The 22644-nt window shown below is 46.1% G+C and overlaps 1 protein-coding gene across 1 annotated transcript in view; it reads right to left on the bottom strand.

Annotated features, from left to right (window-relative positions):
- The window catches only part of LOC124033027 (nuclear receptor subfamily 6 group A member 1-A-like), a 59863-nt gene extending 45273 nt beyond the window's left edge, over positions 1-14590 (bottom strand). The window contains exons 1-2 of the mRNA XM_046344952.1: positions 14358-14590; positions 13604-13719 (exon numbers count right to left, since the gene is read on the bottom strand). Of these exons, the coding sequence (XP_046200908.1) occupies positions 13604-13719; positions 14358-14590 (349 nt within the window). The remainder of the gene's footprint in view (positions 1-13603; positions 13720-14357) is intronic.
- Positions 14591-22644: the final 8054 nt, after the last annotated feature.

Raw genomic sequence — 22644 nt, 5'->3', positions numbered from 1 at the left:
TCTCGTTGGGCTACAGTTGGGGAGCTAATGACATACTGTGCCAGGCTAGCGTGACTATAAGCCCAGCCGGGGCAGACGGGAAGTGGCAAGAACATAATTCTGTCATTATATCCTGGCTGGCTGGGTGAGACCTCTAATCAGGTGGGCAGGGATTCAGGATTCATTCAAGCCAGGCTGGTCTGACTGGTTTCAGTCCCTCCAAACCCCTCTCCTCGGTGGTGGAACACCCGATAGTGCATCCCTGACTGGGCCTGGAGGCGGACGCTAAGTGGCTGACGTGGATGATGTCCCAGTCACATTGCTGTGTTCAGCACCTGGAAGGGAGGAATGTAAAAAGCCTCCATGCCTGGTTGGTGGTAGGCTATCCAAGAGTCTGTATCACTGTGATAATCACACAGCCACATCTTTACAATCACATACCTACCTACCTGTTGAAGTGAACTGACTGTTACACAATGACCCGAGAGATAACAACATCTGGACTGGGCTGAGCTTACCTGTTGTTTGCTCTGAATCACTGAGACAAACTGTGCTGGGGTTTACTTTACCAGATGGGAGCTTTATGTGATGAGGTGCCGATGATGAATCCTGGCAGTTTCTAACATGGTATTATCATTCTCATATACTTCAAGTGTGTTCAGTGACTGAACATGGTTAGAATGGAGGTTCAGGATGATTGATTGTTCAAACATCAAGTGCAAATAGATTCAATTAAAAAGTGTTTGTGGTACTTACCAAGATTACTGCCATTCATGTCATCTGTAAAACAGACAGATAAACACGACATATTAATATACAGTAACTAGTACCAATTTAAAGGATCACTAAGCCTATTTCATAGTTTCATTAAAATCAATAGTCTTTCTTACCAAGACCCACATACATTTTCATTCATATTCAGTCAAACTCTGCATCTCCTGACCCCCCCAGTCCCAGCTGATTGGCCATGTTGTGTCTAGCTGTCACATATGGTGTGCTGTACACCCTCTTGGCCAGACAGGCTGGGGCCTGTATGCACGCATTCACAACACATAGGTATGCTATGTCCTGGAGCAGTCAGGAATCGAAAGCACAAATGAGTACTACGTGTTCTCACTCTTTATACTTTACGACAAAACCTAGGCTCTCCACATACCACGCAACGGATACGACGGAGGTAGTTGTACGTACTTTTGTGCGGCTGGAGTTTTGGAACGCGACGCAAACAGAGCTCCGTAGCTCCGTTGGCGTAGACTGTGAAATCACTGTGGAGAGCCCTTTACACAGGCCTGCTGTCCTCTGCCCTTCCTCCTCCATCAGCAGTCCAGAGAAATTCTACTGACATCTTCACATTGACCACTGAAGACAGGTCAGTCTTACAAGGCAAAAATGGTGACATCACCCACCGGAACACAGCACAATAAAATAGGCCACAGCTGTTTAGTTCTTTAGGCTACAAATTAGACTCAATATGTCACAGAGCATCAAATCAGACAGAGAGGCCTATGGAAATGAGCGCTGACTGATCTCCATCGGACTGCACTGACCCTCCTCTTCTTTATGCTTGTTTGGTTTGTTCTGTTTTTGTCAGAGGGACAAAGAATTTTTGCTAATTTGCGTGAAAAATAAGGGATTATGGAAGTATTTCTACAGCTGCACCATTGAGAGCATCTTGACTGGCTGCATCACCTCTTGGTACGACAACAGCTTGGCATCCGACAGTAAGGCACTACAGAGGGAAGTGCGTACAGCCCAGTACATCACTGGGGCCAAGCTCCCTGTCATCCAGAACCTCTATACCAGACGGTGTCAGAGGAAGACCATAAAAATTGTCAAAGATTCTAGCCACCCGTCTTAAACTTTTCTCTCTGCTACCACAGGGCAAGCGGTACCGGAGCACCAAGTCTGGGGCCAAAAGGCTCCTGAACAGCATCTACCTGCAAGCCATAATACTGCTGAACAGTTAATCAAATGGCTACCCAGACTATTTACAATGACCCCCTTTTTTGCACTGATTCTCCTGCACTGGCTCTATGCACACTCACTGGCTATATGCACACTAACTGGCTCTATGCACACTCACTGGCTCTATGCACACTCACTGGCTATATGCACACTCACTGGCTCTATGCACACTCACTGGCTATATGCACACTCACTGGCTCTATGCACACTAACTGGCTCTATGCACACTCACTGGCTATATGTGTCAGGATTTGGCCAGGGTTGTTCCGGTTTTTGGTCACTAGATGCCCCCATTGTGCCTTTTGACCTTTAGTTTCCCCTTGATCCCCATTATTATTTGCACCTGTGCCTCGTTTCCCCTGATTGTATTTAAACCCTTTGTTTTCCTCTGTTCTTTGCTCTGTGTTTGTATGTTAGCACCCAGCCCTAGTACTCTGAGAACTCTTGTTGATCCCGGTGGACTCTCTTGTGGAATTCTGTTTTTTGTTCTTGTTTGTTTGTTTTTTGAGTATCTTTTGAGGCTTTTGTGCTTTACCTTCCACCTTCCACCTTGTGGATTTACCTTTTTTGTCTTGGAGGAATACCTTTGTTCTTGTAGGATTCCTTTTGAGGTTGTGGAGTTACATGTTTTCCTGAAGAACTTCACTCAAGTACTGCTGTGTCTGCCTCATCTTCTGGGTTCTGCCGACTATTCGTGGCTCAGTTGGTTAAGTGACTGTTTCTCACTCCGGAGACCCGGGTTCATAACCGGGTCCTGACAATATGCACACTCACTGGCTCTATGCAAACTAACTGGCTCTATGCACACTAACTGGCTCTATGCACACTCACTGGCTCTATGCACACTAAATGGCTCTATTCACACTAACTGGCTCTATGCACACTCACTGGCTCTATGCACACTAACTGGCTCTATGCACACTCACTGGCTCACACATGGAGAGACACTCTTTCACACTCTTTCACATATGCTGCTGCTACTCTGTTAATCAACAATCCTGATTGCCTAGTCACTTTTACCCCTAACTACAGTTGAAGTCGGAAGTTTACATTCAAACTTAGCCAAATACATTTAAACTCAGTTTTTCACAATTCCTGACATTTAATCCTAGTAAACATTCCCCGTCTTCAGAAATGTATATACACTCAATTAGTATTTTGTAGCATTGCCTTTAAATTGTTTAACTTCGGTCAAACATTTCAGGTAGCCTTCCACAAGCTTCCTACAGTTCTGCCCACAACATTTGTATAGGATTGAGGTCAGGACTTTGTGATGGCCACTCCAATACCTTGACTTTATTGTCCTTAAGCCATTTTGCCTCAACTATGGAAGTATGCTTGGGGTCATTGTCCATTTGGAAGACCCATTTGCAACCAAGCATTAACTGATGTCTTGAGATGTTGCTTCAATATATCCACAGAATTTTCCTCTCTCATGATGCCATCTATTTTGTGAAGTGCACCAGTCCCTCATGCAGCAAAACACCCCCACAACATGATGCTGCCACTCCTGTGCTTCACGGTTGAGATGGTGTTCCTCAGCTTGCAAGCCTCCCCCTTTTTCCTCCAAATATAATGAGAGTCATTATGGCCAAACATATCTATTTTTGTGTCATCAGACCAGAGGACATTTCTCAAAAAAGTACGATCTTTGTAGCCATGTGCAGTTGTAAACCGTAGTCTGACCTTTTTATGGTGGTTTTGGAGCAGTGGCTTCTTCCTTGCTGAGCGGCCATTCAGGTTAGGTCGATATAGGACTCGTTTTTACTGTGGATATAGATACTTTCGTACCTGTTTCCTCCAGCATCTTCACAAGGTCCTTTGCTGTTGTTCTGTGATTGATTTGCACTTTTTGAACCAAAGTACGTTCATCTCTAGGAGACAGAACACGTCTCCTTCCTGAGTGGTATGATGGCTGCGTGGTCCCATGGCGTTTATACTTGCGTAATATTGTTTGTATAGGTGCACGTGGTACCTTGGTGGTACAGTTGCTGTCCGAAGTTTCCATACACTTAGGTTGGAGTCATTAAAACTCGTCTTTCAACCACTCCACAAATTTCTTGTTAACAAACTATAGTTTTGGCAAGTCGGTTAGGACATCTACTTTGTGCATGACACAAGTCCACGTTCATCTGTACAAACAATAGTACGCAAGTATTGTACTTTTTAACTCTGTATTGTTGGAAAGGGGCTCGTGAGTAAGCGTTTCACGTTCAAATCTACACCTGTTGTATTTGGGGCATGTGACAAATACAATTTAATTTGAGTATTGAGTGAAAAGGATACATTATGGAAGGAGCTGAATTATGAATGGGCACTGGTCAGCCGAGAGAGAGAGAGAGAGAGAGAGAGAGAGAGAGAGAGAGAGAGAGAGAGAGAGAGAGAGAGAGAGAGAGAGAGAGAGAGAGAGAGAGAGAGAGAGAGAGAGAGAGAGAGAGAGAGAGAGAGAGAGAGAGAGAGAGAGAGAGAGAGAGAGAGAGAGAGAGAGAGAGAGAGAGAGAGAGAGAGAGAGAGAGAGAGAGAGAGAGAAAAATATGGGCATGAAGTACTACTTTCGCATAAAAATTGTACCTAACCACTTCCATTATCCCTTATCAAAACATTGCTGAATTATTCCAAGGGCCTCTTGTGGGCATTTCCACTGCAAGTTTAGCAGCTCCTCTTCCATACAAAGAGGCACAGGCAGAATAAGCAGACTCCCATAATGCTAACATTCTGTGTCAATTAGTTTTTTTTTTTTAACAAGGCAAGTCAGTTACGAACAAATTCTTATTTACAATGACAGCCTAGGAACAGTGGGTTAACTACCTTGTTCAGGGGAAGAAAGACAGATTTTTACCTTGTCAGCTCAGAGATTCAATCTAGCAACTTTCAGTTACTGGCCCAACACTCTAACCACTAGGCTACCTGCCACCCCAAGTATAGAGGAATATAGAGGAACACCTTATGACTCAAGGTTTTCAGATTTTAAATATTTCATTTTTTTATACCTTGAAGATGTCACGAGTCCGACCGAGGGTGTTTCCCCTTCCCGGGCGGGTGGCGCTCGGCGGTCGTCATCACCGGCCTATTAGCTGCCACTGATTGTTTTTCCTCCCCCTCCTTGTATGTTTAGTGGTAGCACCTGTTCATGTTTAATTAGTTTGTCTTTATTAGACAGCCGGCCCGCCTGGTTGTTGTGCGGGATTATTTCATTGTAAACCTTCGGCTCTGTTGTAGAGGTACGTGCTTAGTGCCTAGTCGTGATTTTTTCCATTGTACTTTTTCCCCTGTGTTTGGGAACATTACTTTTGTGAGCACCCTGTGGTGCGTTGGTGCTAGTAAAAGACGCACAGCATTGAACTCTGTCTCCTGCATTTGACTCCACACCCACGACACCCGGAGTATTACAGAAGAACTATAATCATTCCATACAAGATGCATATATTCTGATATCAGAACACTACTTCTTCCATTCTTCCATTATACCCTCTCATTTGAAACAAATAATAGTTCGAAAATGTGTGAAAAGAGAAGAGGAGCGGGAGAAAGAATGGCAGAGATGGGAGTGCACTCTTAGAAAAAAGGGTTCCAAAAGGGTTCTTCGGCTGTCCCCATAGGAGAACCCTTTTTGGTTCCAGGTAGAACCCTTTTTGGTTCCAGGTAGAACCCTCTGTGGAACCCAAAACGGTTCTACCTGCAACCAAAAGGGTTATTCAAAGGGTTCTCCTATGGGGACAGCTGAAGAACGATTTTAGGTTCTAGATAGCACCTTTTTTTCTGTAGGGGATAGGAAGAGAATGGGAGGGATTGAATGAAAAGAAGAGAGTGGGGGTGAGTATGGAAGAGAGAATGGAGAGAACTGGGAGTGTCCCCCTGAAAGACCTCATTCTCAGACCTCCATTAAGAGACTACAGGCTAAAAATATACTCCTCATGTTGAGCCACCTGGCTTTCCCAAACCAGCTCAATAATTCACAGGCTGCATGAGGGGAGGATCTCTGAAACACAATACAGTTCAATAACCCTGTGAACAAACAAAGACTTTACACAATGACCAACCATCTAACTATTGAACTTACTGAACTAACAGTGAAGGGAATGCGTATTTCATTTGTTGGGTTCACTTCCCTTTCTTGGGCCTCTGAATTTGCACTATGGAAGACTTAGCTCAACCACATAAAGCAAACCCAGCCAGAATATCTCATCCCATTCTGATGTCAACACCTCTCGACACAGCTCCTCTCCCCCATGTGCCTACTTGTTGTGTGTATGTACTGACATGTACACTACCGTTCAAAAGTTTGGGGTCACTTAAAAATGTCCTTGTTTTTGAAAGAAAAGCACGTTTTTGTCCAGTAAAATAACACCAAATTGATCAGAGATACATTGTAGACATTGTTGTTGTAAATTACAATTTCTTTTTAAATTTATTATTATTTTATACATTTTTTTACCCAATTTCGTGGTATCCAATTTGTAGTAGTTATAGTCATGTCTAATCGCTGCAACTCTCGTAAGGACACCGGAGAGGCGAAGGTCGAGAGCCATGCTACCTCCGAAACACAACCCAACCAAGCCACACTGCATCTTAACACAATGCACATCCAACCCAGAAGCCAGCCACACCACTGTGTCGGAGGAAACACTGGGCCAATTGTGCGCCGCCCCATGGGCCTCCCAGTCAGCTGCGACAGAGACTGGGCTCGAACCCAGAATCTCTGGTGGCACAGCTAGCACTGAAAATGGCAGATGTTTAATGGAATATCTACATAGGCGTACAGAGGTCCATTATCAGCAACCATCACTCCTGTGTTCCAATGACACGTTGTGTTAGCTAATCCAAGTTTACAATTTTAAAAGGCTAGGGGGGTGGAGACAAGCACAAGGACAGGTGAAACAGATCAAGGCATGACAGCAAAAGTTTTTTGATGCATGTGGTTCTATTCATTTGGGATCTATAGCATTCCACAACTGTCCCAGAATATGTTTGGAATATTTATTTTTCGCACAGAAGGACAAGTTAACCAATAGAATAGGTCCGCTTTTGTACTGTGGGGGATAGTAGACTGACATAGGCTAATGCTTTTGCTGTTTGTTAGGCCTACTCATCTTGTTGGCTGACGAAAAGTAAATGTGGACAGTTCTTCTAACATCTTCAATATGCACCTTGAAATTCGATAAGAGGGACACGCGCAGTCGCGTCCCCGATATGTCTGTCTTCACTTGTAGCCTACATCGGAGCTGTGATGTCTGTGAGAAGGGTCCAAACATGTGACGGAAATTGGCTAATAAGAATTTAGATATCTGAGAGTGCCGTGTGAGTGAGAGGTGCTTCGGGCCGGGAGAAGAGAATTATAATTATTATATTCAGGCCAAGGTCGCAACAGCCACTTTTGCGACAAAAGGCATGGATTTTTTAGGGGTCATTACGGCCACACAAGGGGGATACCGCCAGGAAATTCTAAACCTGATGAGAATATTATCAAGTGCTTGTCAAATTGTGAATGAGAGACTGATGAAGTGTGCGCAGCTTGCATAAGAAACAAAGCAGAGCTCATGCCTTTGAAGCAACTTATTGGAGTCGCATCATGCAGCCCTAGAATCTATAAAAAATCGAAACATACAGCCCAATGTTTGTATCACAACTAAAGTTGTCATGCAGGTGAAAGAGGACCCAAAAGCGACTTGGCGAAAACAGAGTCTTTAATCCAGTAAAGTAAATACAAACAAAAAACACAACTTTCACTCGAAATGACGAGGACAAACTGGAGACTCGATCTTGAACAGCAGGTGAACAGCAGGTTGCCTCGGGAAGGCACTTGAACCAGACAGACTCAGACACCTGCTCACCACGCAGCATCTGAGGAAAACACGACACGACAGGGCGATACACAAACACAGCACGGTGAATTCTAGACAAGGAACCGACAGGACAGGAACGGAACACAAAGGAAGAAATAGGGACTCTAATCAGGGGAAAGGATCGGGAACAGGTGTGGGAAGACTAAATGATTGATTAGGGGAATAGGAACAGCTGGGAGCAGGAACGGAACGATAGAGAGAAGAGAGAGCGAGAGAGTGAGAGAGGGAGGGGGAGAGAGAAGGATAGAAAGAGGGAAAGAACCTAATAAGACCAGCAGAGGGAAACGAATAGAATGGGAAGCACAGGGACAAGACAAGATAATAAATGACAAAACATGACAGTACCCCCCACTCACCGAGCGCCTCCTGGCGCACTCGAGGAGGAATCCTGGCGGCAACGGAGGAAATCATCAATGAGTGAACGGTCCAGCACGTCCCGAGACGGAACCCAACTCCTCTCCTCAGGACCGTAACCCTCCCAATCCACTAAGTATTGGTGACCCCGTCCCCGAGAACGCATGTCCATGATCTTATGTACCTTGTAAATAGGTGCGCTCTCGACAAGGACGGGAGGGGGGAGGGAAGACGAACGGGGTGCGAAGAAAGGGCTTAACACAGGAGACATGGAAGACAGGATGGACGCGACGAAGATGTCGCGGAAGAAGCAGTCGCACAGCGACAGGATTGACGACCTGGGAGACACGGAACGGACCAATGAACCGCGGAGTCAACTTACGAGAAGCTGTCGTAAGAGGAAGGTTGCGAGTGGAAAGCCACACTCTCTGGCCGCAACAATACCTTGGACTCTTAATCCTGCGTTTATTGGCGGCTCTCACAGTCTGTGCCCTGTAACGGCAAAGTGCAGACCTCACCCTCCTCCAGGTGCGCTCACAACATTGGACAAACGCTTGAGCGGAGGGAACGCTGGACTCGGCAAGCTGGGATGAGAACAGAGGAGGCTGGTAACCCAGACTACTCTGAAACGGAGATAACCCGGTAGCAGACGAAGGAAGCGAATTGTGAGCGTATTCTGCCCAGGGGAGCTGTTCTGCCCAAGACGCAGGGTTTCTGAAAGAAAGGCTGCGTAGTATGCGACCAATCGTCTGATTGGCCCTCTCTGCTTGACCGTTAGACTGGGGATGAAACCCGGAAGAGAGACTGACGGACGCACCAATCAAACGACAGAACTCCCTCCAAAACTGTGACGTGAATTGCGGGCCTCTGTCTGAAACGGCGTCTAACGGGAGGCCATGAATTCTGAATACATTCTCGATAATGATTTGTGCCGTCTCCTTAGCGGAAGGAAGTTTAGCGAGGGGAATGAAATGTGCCGCCTTAGAGAACCTATCGACAACCGTAAGAATCACAGTCTTCCCCGCAGACAAAGGCAGACCGGTAATGAAGTCTAGGGCGATGTGAGACCATGGTCGAGAAGGAATGGGGAGCGGTCTGAGACGACCGGCAGGAGGAGAGTTACCCGACTTAGTCTGCGCGCAGTCCGAACAAGCAGCCACGAAACGGCGCGTGTCACGCTCCTGAGTCGGCCACCAAAAGCGCTGGCGAATAGACGCAAGAGTGCCTCGAACACCGGGATGACCAGCTAACTTGGCAGAGTGAGCCCACTGAAGAACAGCCAGACGAGTGGAAACAGGAACGAAAAGGAGGTTACTAGGACAAGCGCGCGGCGACGCAGTGTGCGTGAGTGCTTGCTTAACCTGTCTTTCAATTCCCCAGACTGTTAACCCGACAACACGCCCATAAGGAAGAATCCCTCGGGATCAGTAGAAGCCACAGAAGAACTAAACAGACGGGATAAGGCATCAGGCTTGGTGTTCTTGCTACCCGGACGGTAAGAAATCACAAACTCGAAACGAGCGAAAAACAACGCCCAACGAGCTTGACGGGCATTAAGTCGTTTGGCAGAACGGATGTACTCAAGGTTCTTATGGTCTGTCCAAACGACAAAAGGAACGGTCGCCCCCTCCAACCACTGTCGCCATTCGCCTAGGGCTAAGCGGATGGCGAGCAGTTCACGGTTACCCACATCATAGTTGCGCTCAGATGGCGACAGGCGATGAGAAAAATAAGCGCAAGGATGAACCTTATCGTCAGACTGGAAGCGCTGGGATAGAATGGCTCCCACGCCTACCTCTGAAGCGTCAACCTCGACAATGAATTGTCTAGTGACGTCAGGAGTAACGAGGATAGGAGCGGACGTAAAACGTTCTTTTAGAAGATCAAAAGCTCCCTGGGCGGAACCGGACCACTTAAAACACGTCTTAATAATAATAATAATAATAATATATGCCATTTAGCAGACGCTTTTATCCAAAGCGACTTACAGTCATGTGTGCATACATTCTACGTATGGGTGGACCCGGGGATTGAACCCACTACCCTGGCGTTACAAGCGCCATGCTCTACCAACTGAGCTACAGAGGACCAGAAGTAAGAGCTGTGAGAGGGGCAGCAACTTGACCGAAATTACGAATGAAACGCCGATAGAAATTAGCGAAACCTAAAAAGCGCTGCAACTCGACACGTGACCTTGGAACGGGCCAATCACTGACAGCTTGGACCTTAGCGGAATCCATCTGAATGCCTTCAGCGGAAATAACGGAACCGAGAAAAGTAACGGAGGAGACATGAAAAGAGCACTTCTCAGACTTTACGTAGAGACAATTCTCTAAAAGGCGCTGTAGAACACGTCGAACGTGCTGAACATGAATCTCGAGTGACGGAGAAAAAATCAGGATATCGTCAAGATAGACAAAAACAAAGATGTTCAGCATGTCTCTCAGAACATCATTAACTAATGCCTGAAAAACAGCTGGCGCATTGGCGAGACCAAACGGCAGAACCCGGTACTCAAAATGCCCTAACGGAGTGTTAAACGCCGTTTTCCACTCGTCCCCCTCTCTGATGCGCACGAGATGGTAAGCGTTACGAAGGTCCAACTTAGTAAAGCACCTGGCTCCCTGCAGAATCTCGAAGGCTGATGACATAAGGGGAAGCGGATAACGATTCTTAACCGTTATGTCATTCAGCCCTCGATAATCCACGCAGGGGCGCAGAGTACCGTCCTTCTTCTTAACAAAAAAGAACCCCGCCCCGGCCGGAGAGGAAGAAGGCACTATGGTACCGGCGTCAAGAGACACAGACAAATAATCCTCGAGAGCCTTACGTTCGGGAGCCGACAGAGAGTATAGTCTACCCCGAGGAGGAGTGGTCCCCGGAAGGAGATCAATACTACAATCATACGACCGGTGAGGAGGAAGGGAGTTGGCTCGGGACCGACTGAAGACCGTGCGCAGATCATGATATTCCTCCGGCACTCCTGTCAAATCGCCAGGTTCCTCCTGAGAAGTAGGGACAGAAGAAACGGGAGGGATGGCAGACATTAAACACTTCACATGACAAGAAACGTTCCAGGATAGGATAGAATTACTAGACCAATTAATAGAAGGATTATGACATACTAGCCAGGGATGACCCAAAACAACAGGTGTAAACGGTGAACGAAAAATCAAAAAAGAAATAGTCTCACTGTGGTTACCAGATACTGTGAGGGTTAAAGGTAGTGTCTCAAATCTGATACTGGGAAGATGACTACCATCTAAGGCGAACATGGGCGTAGGCTTCTCTAACTCTCTGAAAGGAATGTCATGTTTCGAACCCATGCTTCGTCCATGAAACAACCCTCAGCCCCAGAGTCTATCAAGGCACTACATGTAGCACCCGAACCGGTCCAGCGTAGATGGACCGACAAAGTAGTACAGGATTTTGATGGAGAGACTTGAGTAGTTGCGCTCACCTGTAGCCCTCCGCTTACAGATGAGCTCTGGCTTTTACTGGACATGAATTAACAAAATGTCCAGCAACTCCGCAATAGAGGCACAGGCGGTTGGTGATCCTCCGTTCCCTCTCCTTAGTCGAGATGCGAATCCCTCCCAGCTGCATGGGCTCAGACTCTGAGCCAGAGGAGGGAGATGGTTGCGATGCGGAGCAGGGAAACACCGTTGATGCGAGCTCTCTTCCACGAGCCCGGTGACGAAGATCTACCCGTCGTTCTATGCGGATGGCGAGAGCAATCAAAGAGTCCACATCTGAAGGAACCTCCCGGGAGAGAATCTCATCCTTAACCACTGCGTGGAGTCCCTCCAGAAAACGAGCGAGCAGCGCCGGCTCGTTCCACTCACTAGAGGCAGCAAGAGTGCGAAACTCAATAGAATAATCCGTTATGGACCGTTCACCTTGGCATAAGGAAGCCAGGGCCCTAGAAGCCTCCCTACCAAAAACTGAACGGTCAAAAACCCGAATCATCTCCTCTTTAAAGTTCTGGAACTTGTTAGAGCAATCAGCCCTTGCCTCCCAGATAGCTGTGCCCCATTCTCGAGCCCGGCCAGTAAGGAGTGAAATGACGTAAGCAACCCGAGCTCTCTCTCTAGAGTATGTGTTGGGTTGGAGAGAGAACACAATCTCACACTGCGTGAGAAAGGAGCGGCACTCAGTGGGCTGCCCGGAGTAGCAAGGTGGGTTATTAACCCTAGGTTCTGGAGGCTCGGCAGGCCAGGAAGTAACAGATGGCACGAGACGTAGACTCTGGAACTGTCCAGAGAGGTCGGAAACCTGAGCGGCCAGGTTCTCCACGGCATGGCGAGCAGCAGACAATTCCTGCTCGTGTCTGCCGAGCATGGCTCCTTGGATCTCGACGGCAGTGTAACGAGCGTCTGAAGTCGCTGGGTCCATTCCTTGGTCGGTTCCTTCTGTCATGCAGGTGAAAGAGGACCCAAAAGCGACTTGGCGAAAACAGAGTCTTTAATCCAGTAAAGTAAATACAAACAAAAAACACAACTTTCACTCGAAATGACGAGGACAAACTGGAGACTCGATCTTGAACAGCAGGTGAACAGCAGGTTGCCTCGGGAAGGCACTTGAACCAGACAGACTCAGACACCTGCTCACCACGCAGCATCTGAGGAAAACACGACACGACAGGGCGATACACAAACACAGCACGGTGAATTCTAGACAAGGAACCGACAGGACAGGAACGGAACACAAAGGAAGAAATAGGGACTCTAATCAGGGGAAAGGATCGGGAACAGGTGTGGGAAGACTAAATGATTGATTAGGGGAATAGGAACAGCTGGGAGCAGGAACGGAACGATAGAGAGAAGAGAGAGCGAGAGAGTGAGAGAGGGAGGGGGAGAGAGAAGGATAGAAAGAGGGAAAGAACCTAATAAGACCAGCAGAGGGAAACGAATAGAATGGGAAGCACAGGGACAAGACAAGATAATAAATGACAAAACATGACAAAAGTGGCATAAATAACTCTAAATTAAACATATAGGAGGATCTGTTTCTTTGTTAGCCACTCAACACAGAATAGCCGCATGTGCCAGCCACTCCCTCGGAAATCGTTTGGAGAAAATATTTTATTTTATTTAGCTATGTTCAATTGTATTCTTCATACTATAAAATAATTTTAAAAACAATGCCACGTAATTCTAAAGAAATTTTGTCTGCTAAATAAACTAGTGTAGCCCACAGCCTAACATAAGGACATAATGACAATTCAGAGAATTATATTCTGTACTTCTGAAATAGACAACATTTTCTTCGTATCATGTTTCTTTAGACCTGCCTAAAATAAATAAATAAATGATCGTGATAGTGTAGGTTACATTACATTACGGGGATAATGGGGACAAATGGGAGACACCTGGTGGGGGGTGGAGACAAGCACAAGACAGGTGAAACAGATCAGGGTGTGACTGCCCCCCCCCCCCTCTAGGGGCGCATATCTGGCTGACCGGGGTGCCGACAGTGAAAGTCACCGATGAGGGCCGGGTCCAGGATGTGCTTAGCGAGGACCCTGCACCTCTCCTCCAGGTCATAACCCTCCCAGTCAACCAGGTACTGGAAACCCCTGCCCCGAGGTTGAACACTCAGGAGGCATCTCACCATGTCAGGATCCATCTGAACGTTCCCTGCAGCGATGACGTATTCCAGAAGAAAGAGTGGAGCAATAGAATTCACATTTCTCCGTTTTCACAAACAACTGATTCTCCAGGAGGCGCTGGAGGACTTGTTGGACATGTAGGACATGCTCTTGAGCAGAACGGGAGAAAATAAGGATGTTGTTGAGGTAAACAAACACAAACCGATTCAACATGTCATGGAGTCCATTGTTGACCAGGGCCTGGAATATTGTGTCCAAACAGCATAACTAGGTACTCGTAGTGTCCATTAACCATGTCCACCCATCTCCTACCCATATCAAAACTAGGTGGTAGGCGTTCTGAAGGTCCAACTTAGAAAAGATAGTTGCCATCTGGAGAGGCTTGAAAGCCGAAGAGGGGAGTGGTAGAGGGTCAATGGTTCTTTTCACTAATGTCATTGAGGCCCCGGTAGTCAATACATCAATGCAGGGTCTTGTCCTTTTCCATAAAGAAGAAACCTGCACCGGCAGAGGAGGCAGAAGGGCGAATGCTCCCAGCAGCCAGAAAGTCCTCAATGTACTCCTCCATGACCTTGGTCCCAGGGCCAGGCAGGGAAAATAGCTACCCATGAGGCGGTGTGGTGCCCGGAAGGAGGTCAATAGCATAATCGTAGGGACGATGTGGTAGGGACGAGGTGGCGCAATCCCTGCTGAAAATCTCCAGGAGGTCCTGGTACTCCGTGGGAACAGCTGAGAAATCCAAGGCTTTTCTAAAGACCACAGGAGGACATCCTTGGGCAGGCTGCACCGCCTTAAAACTTCTTGTGACTCTCAAACCCGGGTCCGGGAGTGTAATCATCGCCTGACACTAATTAGCATAACGCAACGGACATAAATCTTCCTAGAAAATCTTCCTATTCATGAAAATCACAAGTGAAATATATTGGAACACAGCTTAGCCTTATGTTAATCACCCTGTCATCTCAGATTTTCAAAATATGCTTTACAGCCAAAGCTAGACAAGCATTTGTGTAAGTTTATCATAGACTAGCATAGCATTATGCCTTGCTAGCAGCAGGCAACCTTGTCACGGAAATCAGAAAAGCAATCAAATTAATTTGCTTACCTTTGAACTTCAGATGTTTTCACTCACGAGACTCCTAGGTAGATAGCCCAAGTTCATTTTTTCCCCAAATATTATTTTTGTAGGCGAAATAGCTCCGTTTGTTCTTCACATTTGACTGAGAAATCGCCCGGAAATTGCAGTCACAAAAACATTGAAAAAAAATCCAAATTAGCTCCATAATATCGACAGAAACATGGCAAACGTTGTTTATAATCAATCCTCAAGGTGTTTTTATAATATCTATTTGATAATATATCCGTTGGGACAATTCGTTTTTCAGTAGGACAGATTGGAGTAATGGCTACCTCTGTATTTTACGCGAGAGTCACCCTGGGAGACATCATTTGACCACATACGCAATGTAGCCGCCTACGGCTATTCTTCAACATAAATGCGTAAAACTACGTCACAATGCTGTAGACACCTTGGGGAATACGTAGAAAGCGTAAGCTCGTTGATAGGACATTCACAGCTCAATAGGGACTCATTGGAACGCAGCGCTTTCAAAATATGGGGCACTTCCGGATTGGATTTTTCTCAGGCTTTCGCCTGCAACATCAGTTCTGTTATACTCACAGACAATATCTTTACAGTTTTGGAAACGTTAGATTGTTTTCTATCCAAAGCTGTCAATTATATGCATATTCTAGCATCTTGTCTTGACAAAATATCCCGTTTGAATCGGGAACGTTTTTTTTCTCCAAAAATGAAAATACTGCCCTCTAGTACCAACAGGTTTTAATTAATTAAGGCAATGTGTATGGCATAACGGGCTCAAACCAAGGATAGAACCAGTGGCCCAATCGATCAGGGGGTTGCGCCTCTGAATCCATGAAAATCCCAAAACAACAGGAACATGGGGAGATACAAAAAGTAGAAACTGTATGGACTCATTGATTACCTGACACTTGCAGGTTAACCTCTTAAGACTAGGCCTCAATACTGCCCCCTTTGGAGGAAGTGCGTGCCCATAGTAAACTGAAAATATTTTTTCCCAAAATTGCTAATATATGCATATAATAATTATTATTGAATAGAAAACACTCTAAAGTTTCTAAAAATGTTTAAATTATGTCTGTATGTAAAGCAGAACTCTCAGGGCAGCCTTTCTCCCAAACTCTCTCTTGTCAAGAGAAAAGTTGGGTCAACTTTGACGTCATAGCCCCCACCCTTCCCAGGCAGCTACCGATCTGGGAACAGTATGTGTGTGTTCAGCGCGATGCCCGCTGTCAAATGGCGCGTACATTGTGAGAATCTCGCGAGCCCTCGTCGTTTGGCGGGCGAAAATGTTCGGGTCACTTTCAAATACATGCACTCTATTGTGCGCGGCCGATTTGGGGCACACTCTTTTCCAAGAAACACCAATTGAAGGCGGTTTGTCTGTTCGCGCTGATCATTGTTTTACATGTTAAAAACATCATAAAGCTCGATTCTGCACATAGTTTGACCAGTTTAGTCGACATATAATTTGTACATTTGAAGTTTTGATGCGCAAGAGTGCGGGACCAGAAGTCATTTTGGGTGCATTTCAGCTGAAGCTGTTAGCATATGCTAATACAGAGACACACAACGTGAAACCAAACGATGTATTGGGTAAGTATGACTCCTTCTACATCTTCTGATCGAAGAACATCAAAGGTAAGGGAATATTTATGTGGTTATTTTGGGTTTCTGTGGACTCCAAACGTAGAGGAGACATACTGCTAATATCTGAGCGCCGTCTCATTGTATAGCCAGTGAATGAATTCTGTAACGTTAAAAATAAATGTAATACAGCGGTTGCATTAAGAAGAAGTGTATCTTTGTAACTATATATAGAACATGTAGTTTCAAGACTAGTCATTCAACTGAGACTGCTCTTCTCTGTATCACGGAGGCGCTCCGCACTGCTAAAGCTAACTCTCCCTCCTCTGCTCTCATCCTTCTAGACCTATCGGCTGCCTTCGATACTGTGAACCATCAGATCCTCCTCTCCACCCTCTCCGAGTTGGGCATCTCCGGCGCGGCCCACGCTTGGATTGCGTCCTACCTGACAGGTCGCTCCTACCAGGTGGCGTGGCGAGAATCTGTCTCCTCACCACGCGCTCTCACCACTGGTGTCCCCCAGGGCTCTGTTCTAGGCCCTCTCCTATTCTCGCTATACACCAAGTCACTTGGCTCTGTCATAACCTCACATGGTCTCTCCTATCATTGCTATGCAGACGACACACAATTAATCTTCTCCTTTCCCCCTTCTGATGACCAGGTGGCGAATCGCATCTCTGCATGTCTGGCAGACATATCAGTGTGGATGACGGATCACCACCTCAAGCTGAACCTCAGCAAGACGGAGCTGCTCTTCCTCCCGGGGAAGGACTGCCCGTTCCATGATCTCGCCATCACGGTTGACAACTCCATTGTGTCCTCCTCCCAGAGCGCTAAGAACCTTGGCGTGATCCTGGACAACACCCTGTCGTTCTCAACTAACATCAAGGCGGTGGCCCGTTCCTGTAGGTTCATGCTCTACAACATCCGCAGAGTACGACCCTGCCTCACACAGGAAGCGGCGCAGGTCCTAATCCAGGCACTTGTCATCTCCCGTCTGGATTACTGCAACTCGCTGTTGGCTGGGCTCCCTGCCTGTGCCATTAAACCCCTACAACTCATCCAGAACGCCGCAGCCCGTCTGGTGTTCAACCTTCCCAAGTTCTCTCACGTCACCCCGCTCCTCCGCTCTCTCCACTGGCTTCCAGTTGAAGCTCGCATCCGCTACAAGACCATGGTGCTTGCCTACGGAGCTGTGAGGGGAACGGCACCTCAGTACCTCCAGGCTCTGATCAGGCCCTACACCCAAACAAGGGCACTGCGTTCATCCACCTCTGGCCTGCTCGCCTCCCTACCACTGAGGAAGTACAGTTCCCGCTCAGCCCAGTCAAAACTGTTCGCTGCTCTGGCCCCCCAATGGTGGAACAAACTCCCTCACGATGCCAGGACATCTGAGTCAATCACCACCTTCCGGAGACACCTGAAACCCCACCTCTTTAAGGAATACCTAGGATAGGATAAAGTAATCCTTCTCACCCCCCTTAAAAGATTTAGATGCACTATTGTAAAGTGGCTGTTCCACTGGATGTCATAAGGTGAATGCACCAATTTGTAAGTCGCTCTGGATAAGAGCGTCTGCTAAATGACTTAAATGTAAATGTAAACATGTATATTTAGTCATGTTTATTGCTTGTTATCTGACGTTATCTGTCGGAGCTATCATCATTTCTCCGGACATTTGAGTAGCATTTTTTTAAATGTCGTCATTGTAAACAGAGATTTATGGATATAAATGGCATATTATTAAAAATAAATGTATTGTGTAACATGTACTATTACTGTCATCTGATGAAGATTTTCAAAAGGTTAGTGAATGATTTATTTTTTAATCCTGCTTTTATAATTTTATATTTTCTGGGACAAAATGGCTGCCTCTCGTCTTTTGTTTCGGTGGTGGTCTAATATAAATATGTGCTATGTTTTCGCCGTAAAACATTTTAGAAATCTGACTTGCTGGGTAGATGAACAAGGTGTTTATCTTTCATTTGAGCTACTGGACTTATTAATGTGTGGAGGTTAAATATTTCTAAGAATATTTTTTTGCATTTTGCGTTATGGTAATGAGCTTGAGCCGTAGTCAGATTGTTGCTCCCAAACAGCCGTAGCCCAGGTGAGCACCCTTCCAGACATCAGCATTATGAGATACGCTATCTTCAAAATGAAGAGGACTGCAGCTCAAAAATGAGGGAGCACTAGGAGTGAAACACCCGGCAGGTTCCAGGATCCCCAGCATAGAGCTCCGGAGGTGGTAAGCGGGGTTCTCGGGAATCCGGTGTAGGCTGGACAAGATCACCAATGGTAGGGGGATTACTGAGAGCCCTGGAGGTTTCCGTTCTGACATTTTGCCTGATAGATAGTCCCCGGAATTGCTCTAGTAATAATTTGAAACCCTGGTCATGGCGTTCTGCCAAAGTATGGAGTACTTCCAGTCACAGGAGGCAGATGGTTTGAGTCTCTGATATTTATTAATAGACAAGGGGCAGGCAAGAGGCAGGTCAAGGACAGGCAGAAGTTCGTAAACAGGGTCAGTCAGATAGGTACAGCACGGCAGGCAGGCAAGAGGTCAGGGCAGGCAGAATGGTATGGCAGACGTGCTCAGGGTCAGGGCAGGCAGCAATTTGATTTTTTATTTATCTGTTATTTTACCAGGTAAGTTGACTGAGAACATGTTCTCATTTGCAGCAACACCCTGGGGAATAGTTACAGAGGAGAGGAGGGGGATGAATGAACCAATTGTAAACTGGGGATTATTAGGTGACCATGATGGTTTGAGGGCCAGATTGGGAATTTAGCCAGGACACTGGGTTTAACACTCCTACTCTTACGATAAGTGTCATGGGATCTTTAATGACCTCAGAGAGTCAGGAGACTGATTTAATGTCCCATCCGAAAGACGGCACCCTACACAGGGCAGTGTCCCCAATCACTGCCCTGGGACATTTTGTTAGACCAGAGGAAAGAGTGCCTCCTACTGGCCCTCCAACACCACTTCCAGCAGCATCTGGTCTCCCATCCAGGAACTGCCCAGGACCAACCCTGCTTAGCCTCAGAAGCAAGCAAGCAGTTGTGGTATGCTGCTGACAATGGTCAGAACCGGGGGGACTAGAAAACAGGAACTACAAAAACAGGAGTATGGAAAAACACTCTGGTAGGCTTGACGAGACAAGACGATATATATGTATAAATGTATAAATACACAGGGGATAATGGGGACAAATGGGAGAAACCTGGTGGGGGGTGGAGACAAGCACAAGGCAAGCAAAGATCAGGTGGAGACAAGCACAGATCAGGGTGTGACAGTTGATGTTAATTAACAGTCAATTATTGTGAGACCAGCAGTTATTTGCTTGACAAAATTGAATCACCATAGCCCTAGGCCAGAGTAAGGCAGGTACAGGGCCAGAGTATTTAGATTTTTGATTTTAAGACAGATTAATTTATTTTATTTTATGGCAGGTATGGGGCCAGTGTAAGGCAGTTGTACATTTTAGATTTTAAGGCAGGTATGGTGCCAGAGTAAGGCAGCTATTGGTACCAGAGTAAGGCAGGGGCTGGGTGAGGGAGTGAGTGAGTACATGTTCTTGGGCAGGCCGAGCGTGTTCAGACACCTCTGTGAGGTCTGCAGTGTTTGGTCAGGTGCTGCTCTGATGCACATACGTATCACCCTGCAACAGGATCTGAGGGCTAAATGCCAGGCCTGGCCTGTCACTCCTCGGCCAGATCCTCGGGGACATCCTGTCACGGTGCTCCCCTCGGGCCCTGGGGACGTCAAGTCACCCTGACCCCTCTCAAAGTGTCCTGGAGGGTGGGGGGGAGGTCCTCTCCCTGTGCCCCGGTTCACCCTACTTTGAGTGAACCCACCAGGCCAGGACTCATGGAGCAACCCTATCCTGACACCCAATCCCAGCCACTCATAAGAAGCCAAGAGCACAAAGTGAAGTTCAAAGAGGACACACACCAACACAGCAGATCAAATGGTTGCACCACCACGACATTCAGCCCCACAATTTGAGCAAGGCCTCGTTTTTAACCTCATCAGTCCCAAGGACCCCATCAAAAATCTGTTTTTTCACTACTTTCATTTTCTGCATCACAATTAAATGTTTTACCATTTTCTTTCCAGGACATCCAAAGCTGAAATAAAACACAAAACAATTTGACATAAACAGAGGCATTCATGAGTTTTATTGACAATTGTCAATACAAGAATAGGGTCGGCCAAGCAAAATGCATTTAGAAGAAGGCTGCAAGTACATAAATTGTTTGCTCAGTGGAAAATGAATATCCAACTAGTCAGTGACAACTGAATGGAGTTTGTGACAGCAACTATGTGAGCTTATTACAGTAGTATAGACACTATGTCCAGGGATTTCCTATGATCTTCTATGTAGAAGATCCCCTTACCTTCTAACGACTGTTGTGTGGCTTGTCAGCGTCATATAACAAAACAGATTACATGTGAGTGTACGTGAGTCTCCACAATTCATAGTGGGGTTATAATAGTTAGTAGCTTTGGACATTACAGACGTTTTTGTGAGAATACACGTTTTTGGGATGTGTCCTTGTCACAAACACTGCTCTAGCTCAGACCCTGTTAATCACACAGGCTAATGGTTGGTATCAGTGGATGCAGAAGAAATAGACAAACTAGAGTCTGTAGCTTAAACACACAATGTTTAAGAGGGCACTAAATTATACTGACGTGATTGTGGGACTCAACGCTCTGAAGGTCCGTCACTGCCCTAACATCAACATCCCCGAGACAAGTCTTCTCCTTCAATTCTCATTCCAAGAGAGGGCAAGTGACTATTACTAAATTGACTGAAACAGTTACCAAACAAGTGAGAGATAAGACAAAGTAGTTAGATATTCGGAAAATAGTGGAACTATTCAATTCAACACTGAAAACACCAACAATTATTTCACCACTGCGAAATAGTACATTGCTGATTACTGTGTGAGAGAGAAGAGTGTAAAAGGGATTTATGAAAAAGTACAGATTATGGACTGTGACTTTTCTATGTTATATTTGGACATGGATTCCTATAACTCTGTGCTCATTGTTATGTTGGTCTCTTCAGATTTACAATGACACACAAATGAATGACACTTCCTGGAAATGAGGGAAAGTTTTCATCTAAAAGAGGTGGAGAGGTTCATATTATTTCTCACATGAAGGTTTTTAATGCCACTGCAATGATAAGAGATGCCCCTTATCAGTGCCCCCTCAAACACTTGATGGAATTTGAATGGAAAATGTACTTCAAAGGCCAGAAGCATCTAATCTCCTCCACTCTCTTGCGACTCTGCACATTCCCTAGGATAATAAGATTCTGCCTTTCTGACATTCTTAGGGATCTCAACCAAGGATGAGAATTTCATCTCTCTCTCTCTCTCTCTCTCTCTCTCTCTCTCTCTCTCTCTCTCTCTCTCTCTCTCTCTCTCTCTCTCTCTCTCTCTCTCTCTCTCTCTCTCTCTCTCTCTCTCTCTCTCTCTCTCTCTCTCTCTCTCTCTCTCTCATTAGGTTGTTGTACTGCATTGTGAGAGAATCTCTGCAACAGCCCTGCTGCATATCTGTGGAACCCATCCCACTCTTATGTAAAAGCCCTATTACTGACATCCCAGTGACCTAGTTTCCCCGTGTCCCAGAAAGAGCAAGGATGACACTCTGAGATCTGCTGTGGTCACAAAATCCTTCTGGGACCATCCATTCAGATGGCCAATGAATACACAGAGGACCAGTCCACTATCTGAATCAACAGAGATGTACTGCACCTTTCCCTGAAACACACAACTCAATGTGACGCAACACTAACCCATATCCTCATAGCCACACCCACTCACAAAGGCTTTGATGCATTAACCTGTTGAGTGTAGGGGGCAGTATTTTGATGTTTGGATGAAAAATGTACCCAAATTAAACTGCCTATTTCTCAGGCCCAGAAGCTAGAATATGCATGTAATTGTCAGATTAGGATAGAAAACACTCTAAAGTTTCCAAAATGTCAAAATATTGTCTGTGAGTATAACAGAACTGATATTGCAGGTGAAAATCTGAGGCAAATCCAACTAGGAAGTGCCTCTTATTTTGAAAGCTCCCTGTTCCATTGCATGCCTTCCCTCCATTTAAAGGTATATCAACCATATTCATTTCCCTATGGCTTCCACATGGGGTGAACAGTCTTTAGACATAGTTTCAGCCT

Source organism: Oncorhynchus gorbuscha, linkage group LG04 (genome assembly GCF_021184085.1).
Source record: "Oncorhynchus gorbuscha isolate QuinsamMale2020 ecotype Even-year linkage group LG04, OgorEven_v1.0, whole genome shotgun sequence".
NCBI classification, from domain to species: domain Eukaryota; kingdom Metazoa; phylum Chordata; class Actinopteri; order Salmoniformes; family Salmonidae; genus Oncorhynchus; species Oncorhynchus gorbuscha.
Note: the sequence above shows the minus strand (reverse complement) of the source record. Positions and strands in the feature narration are given on the sequence as shown.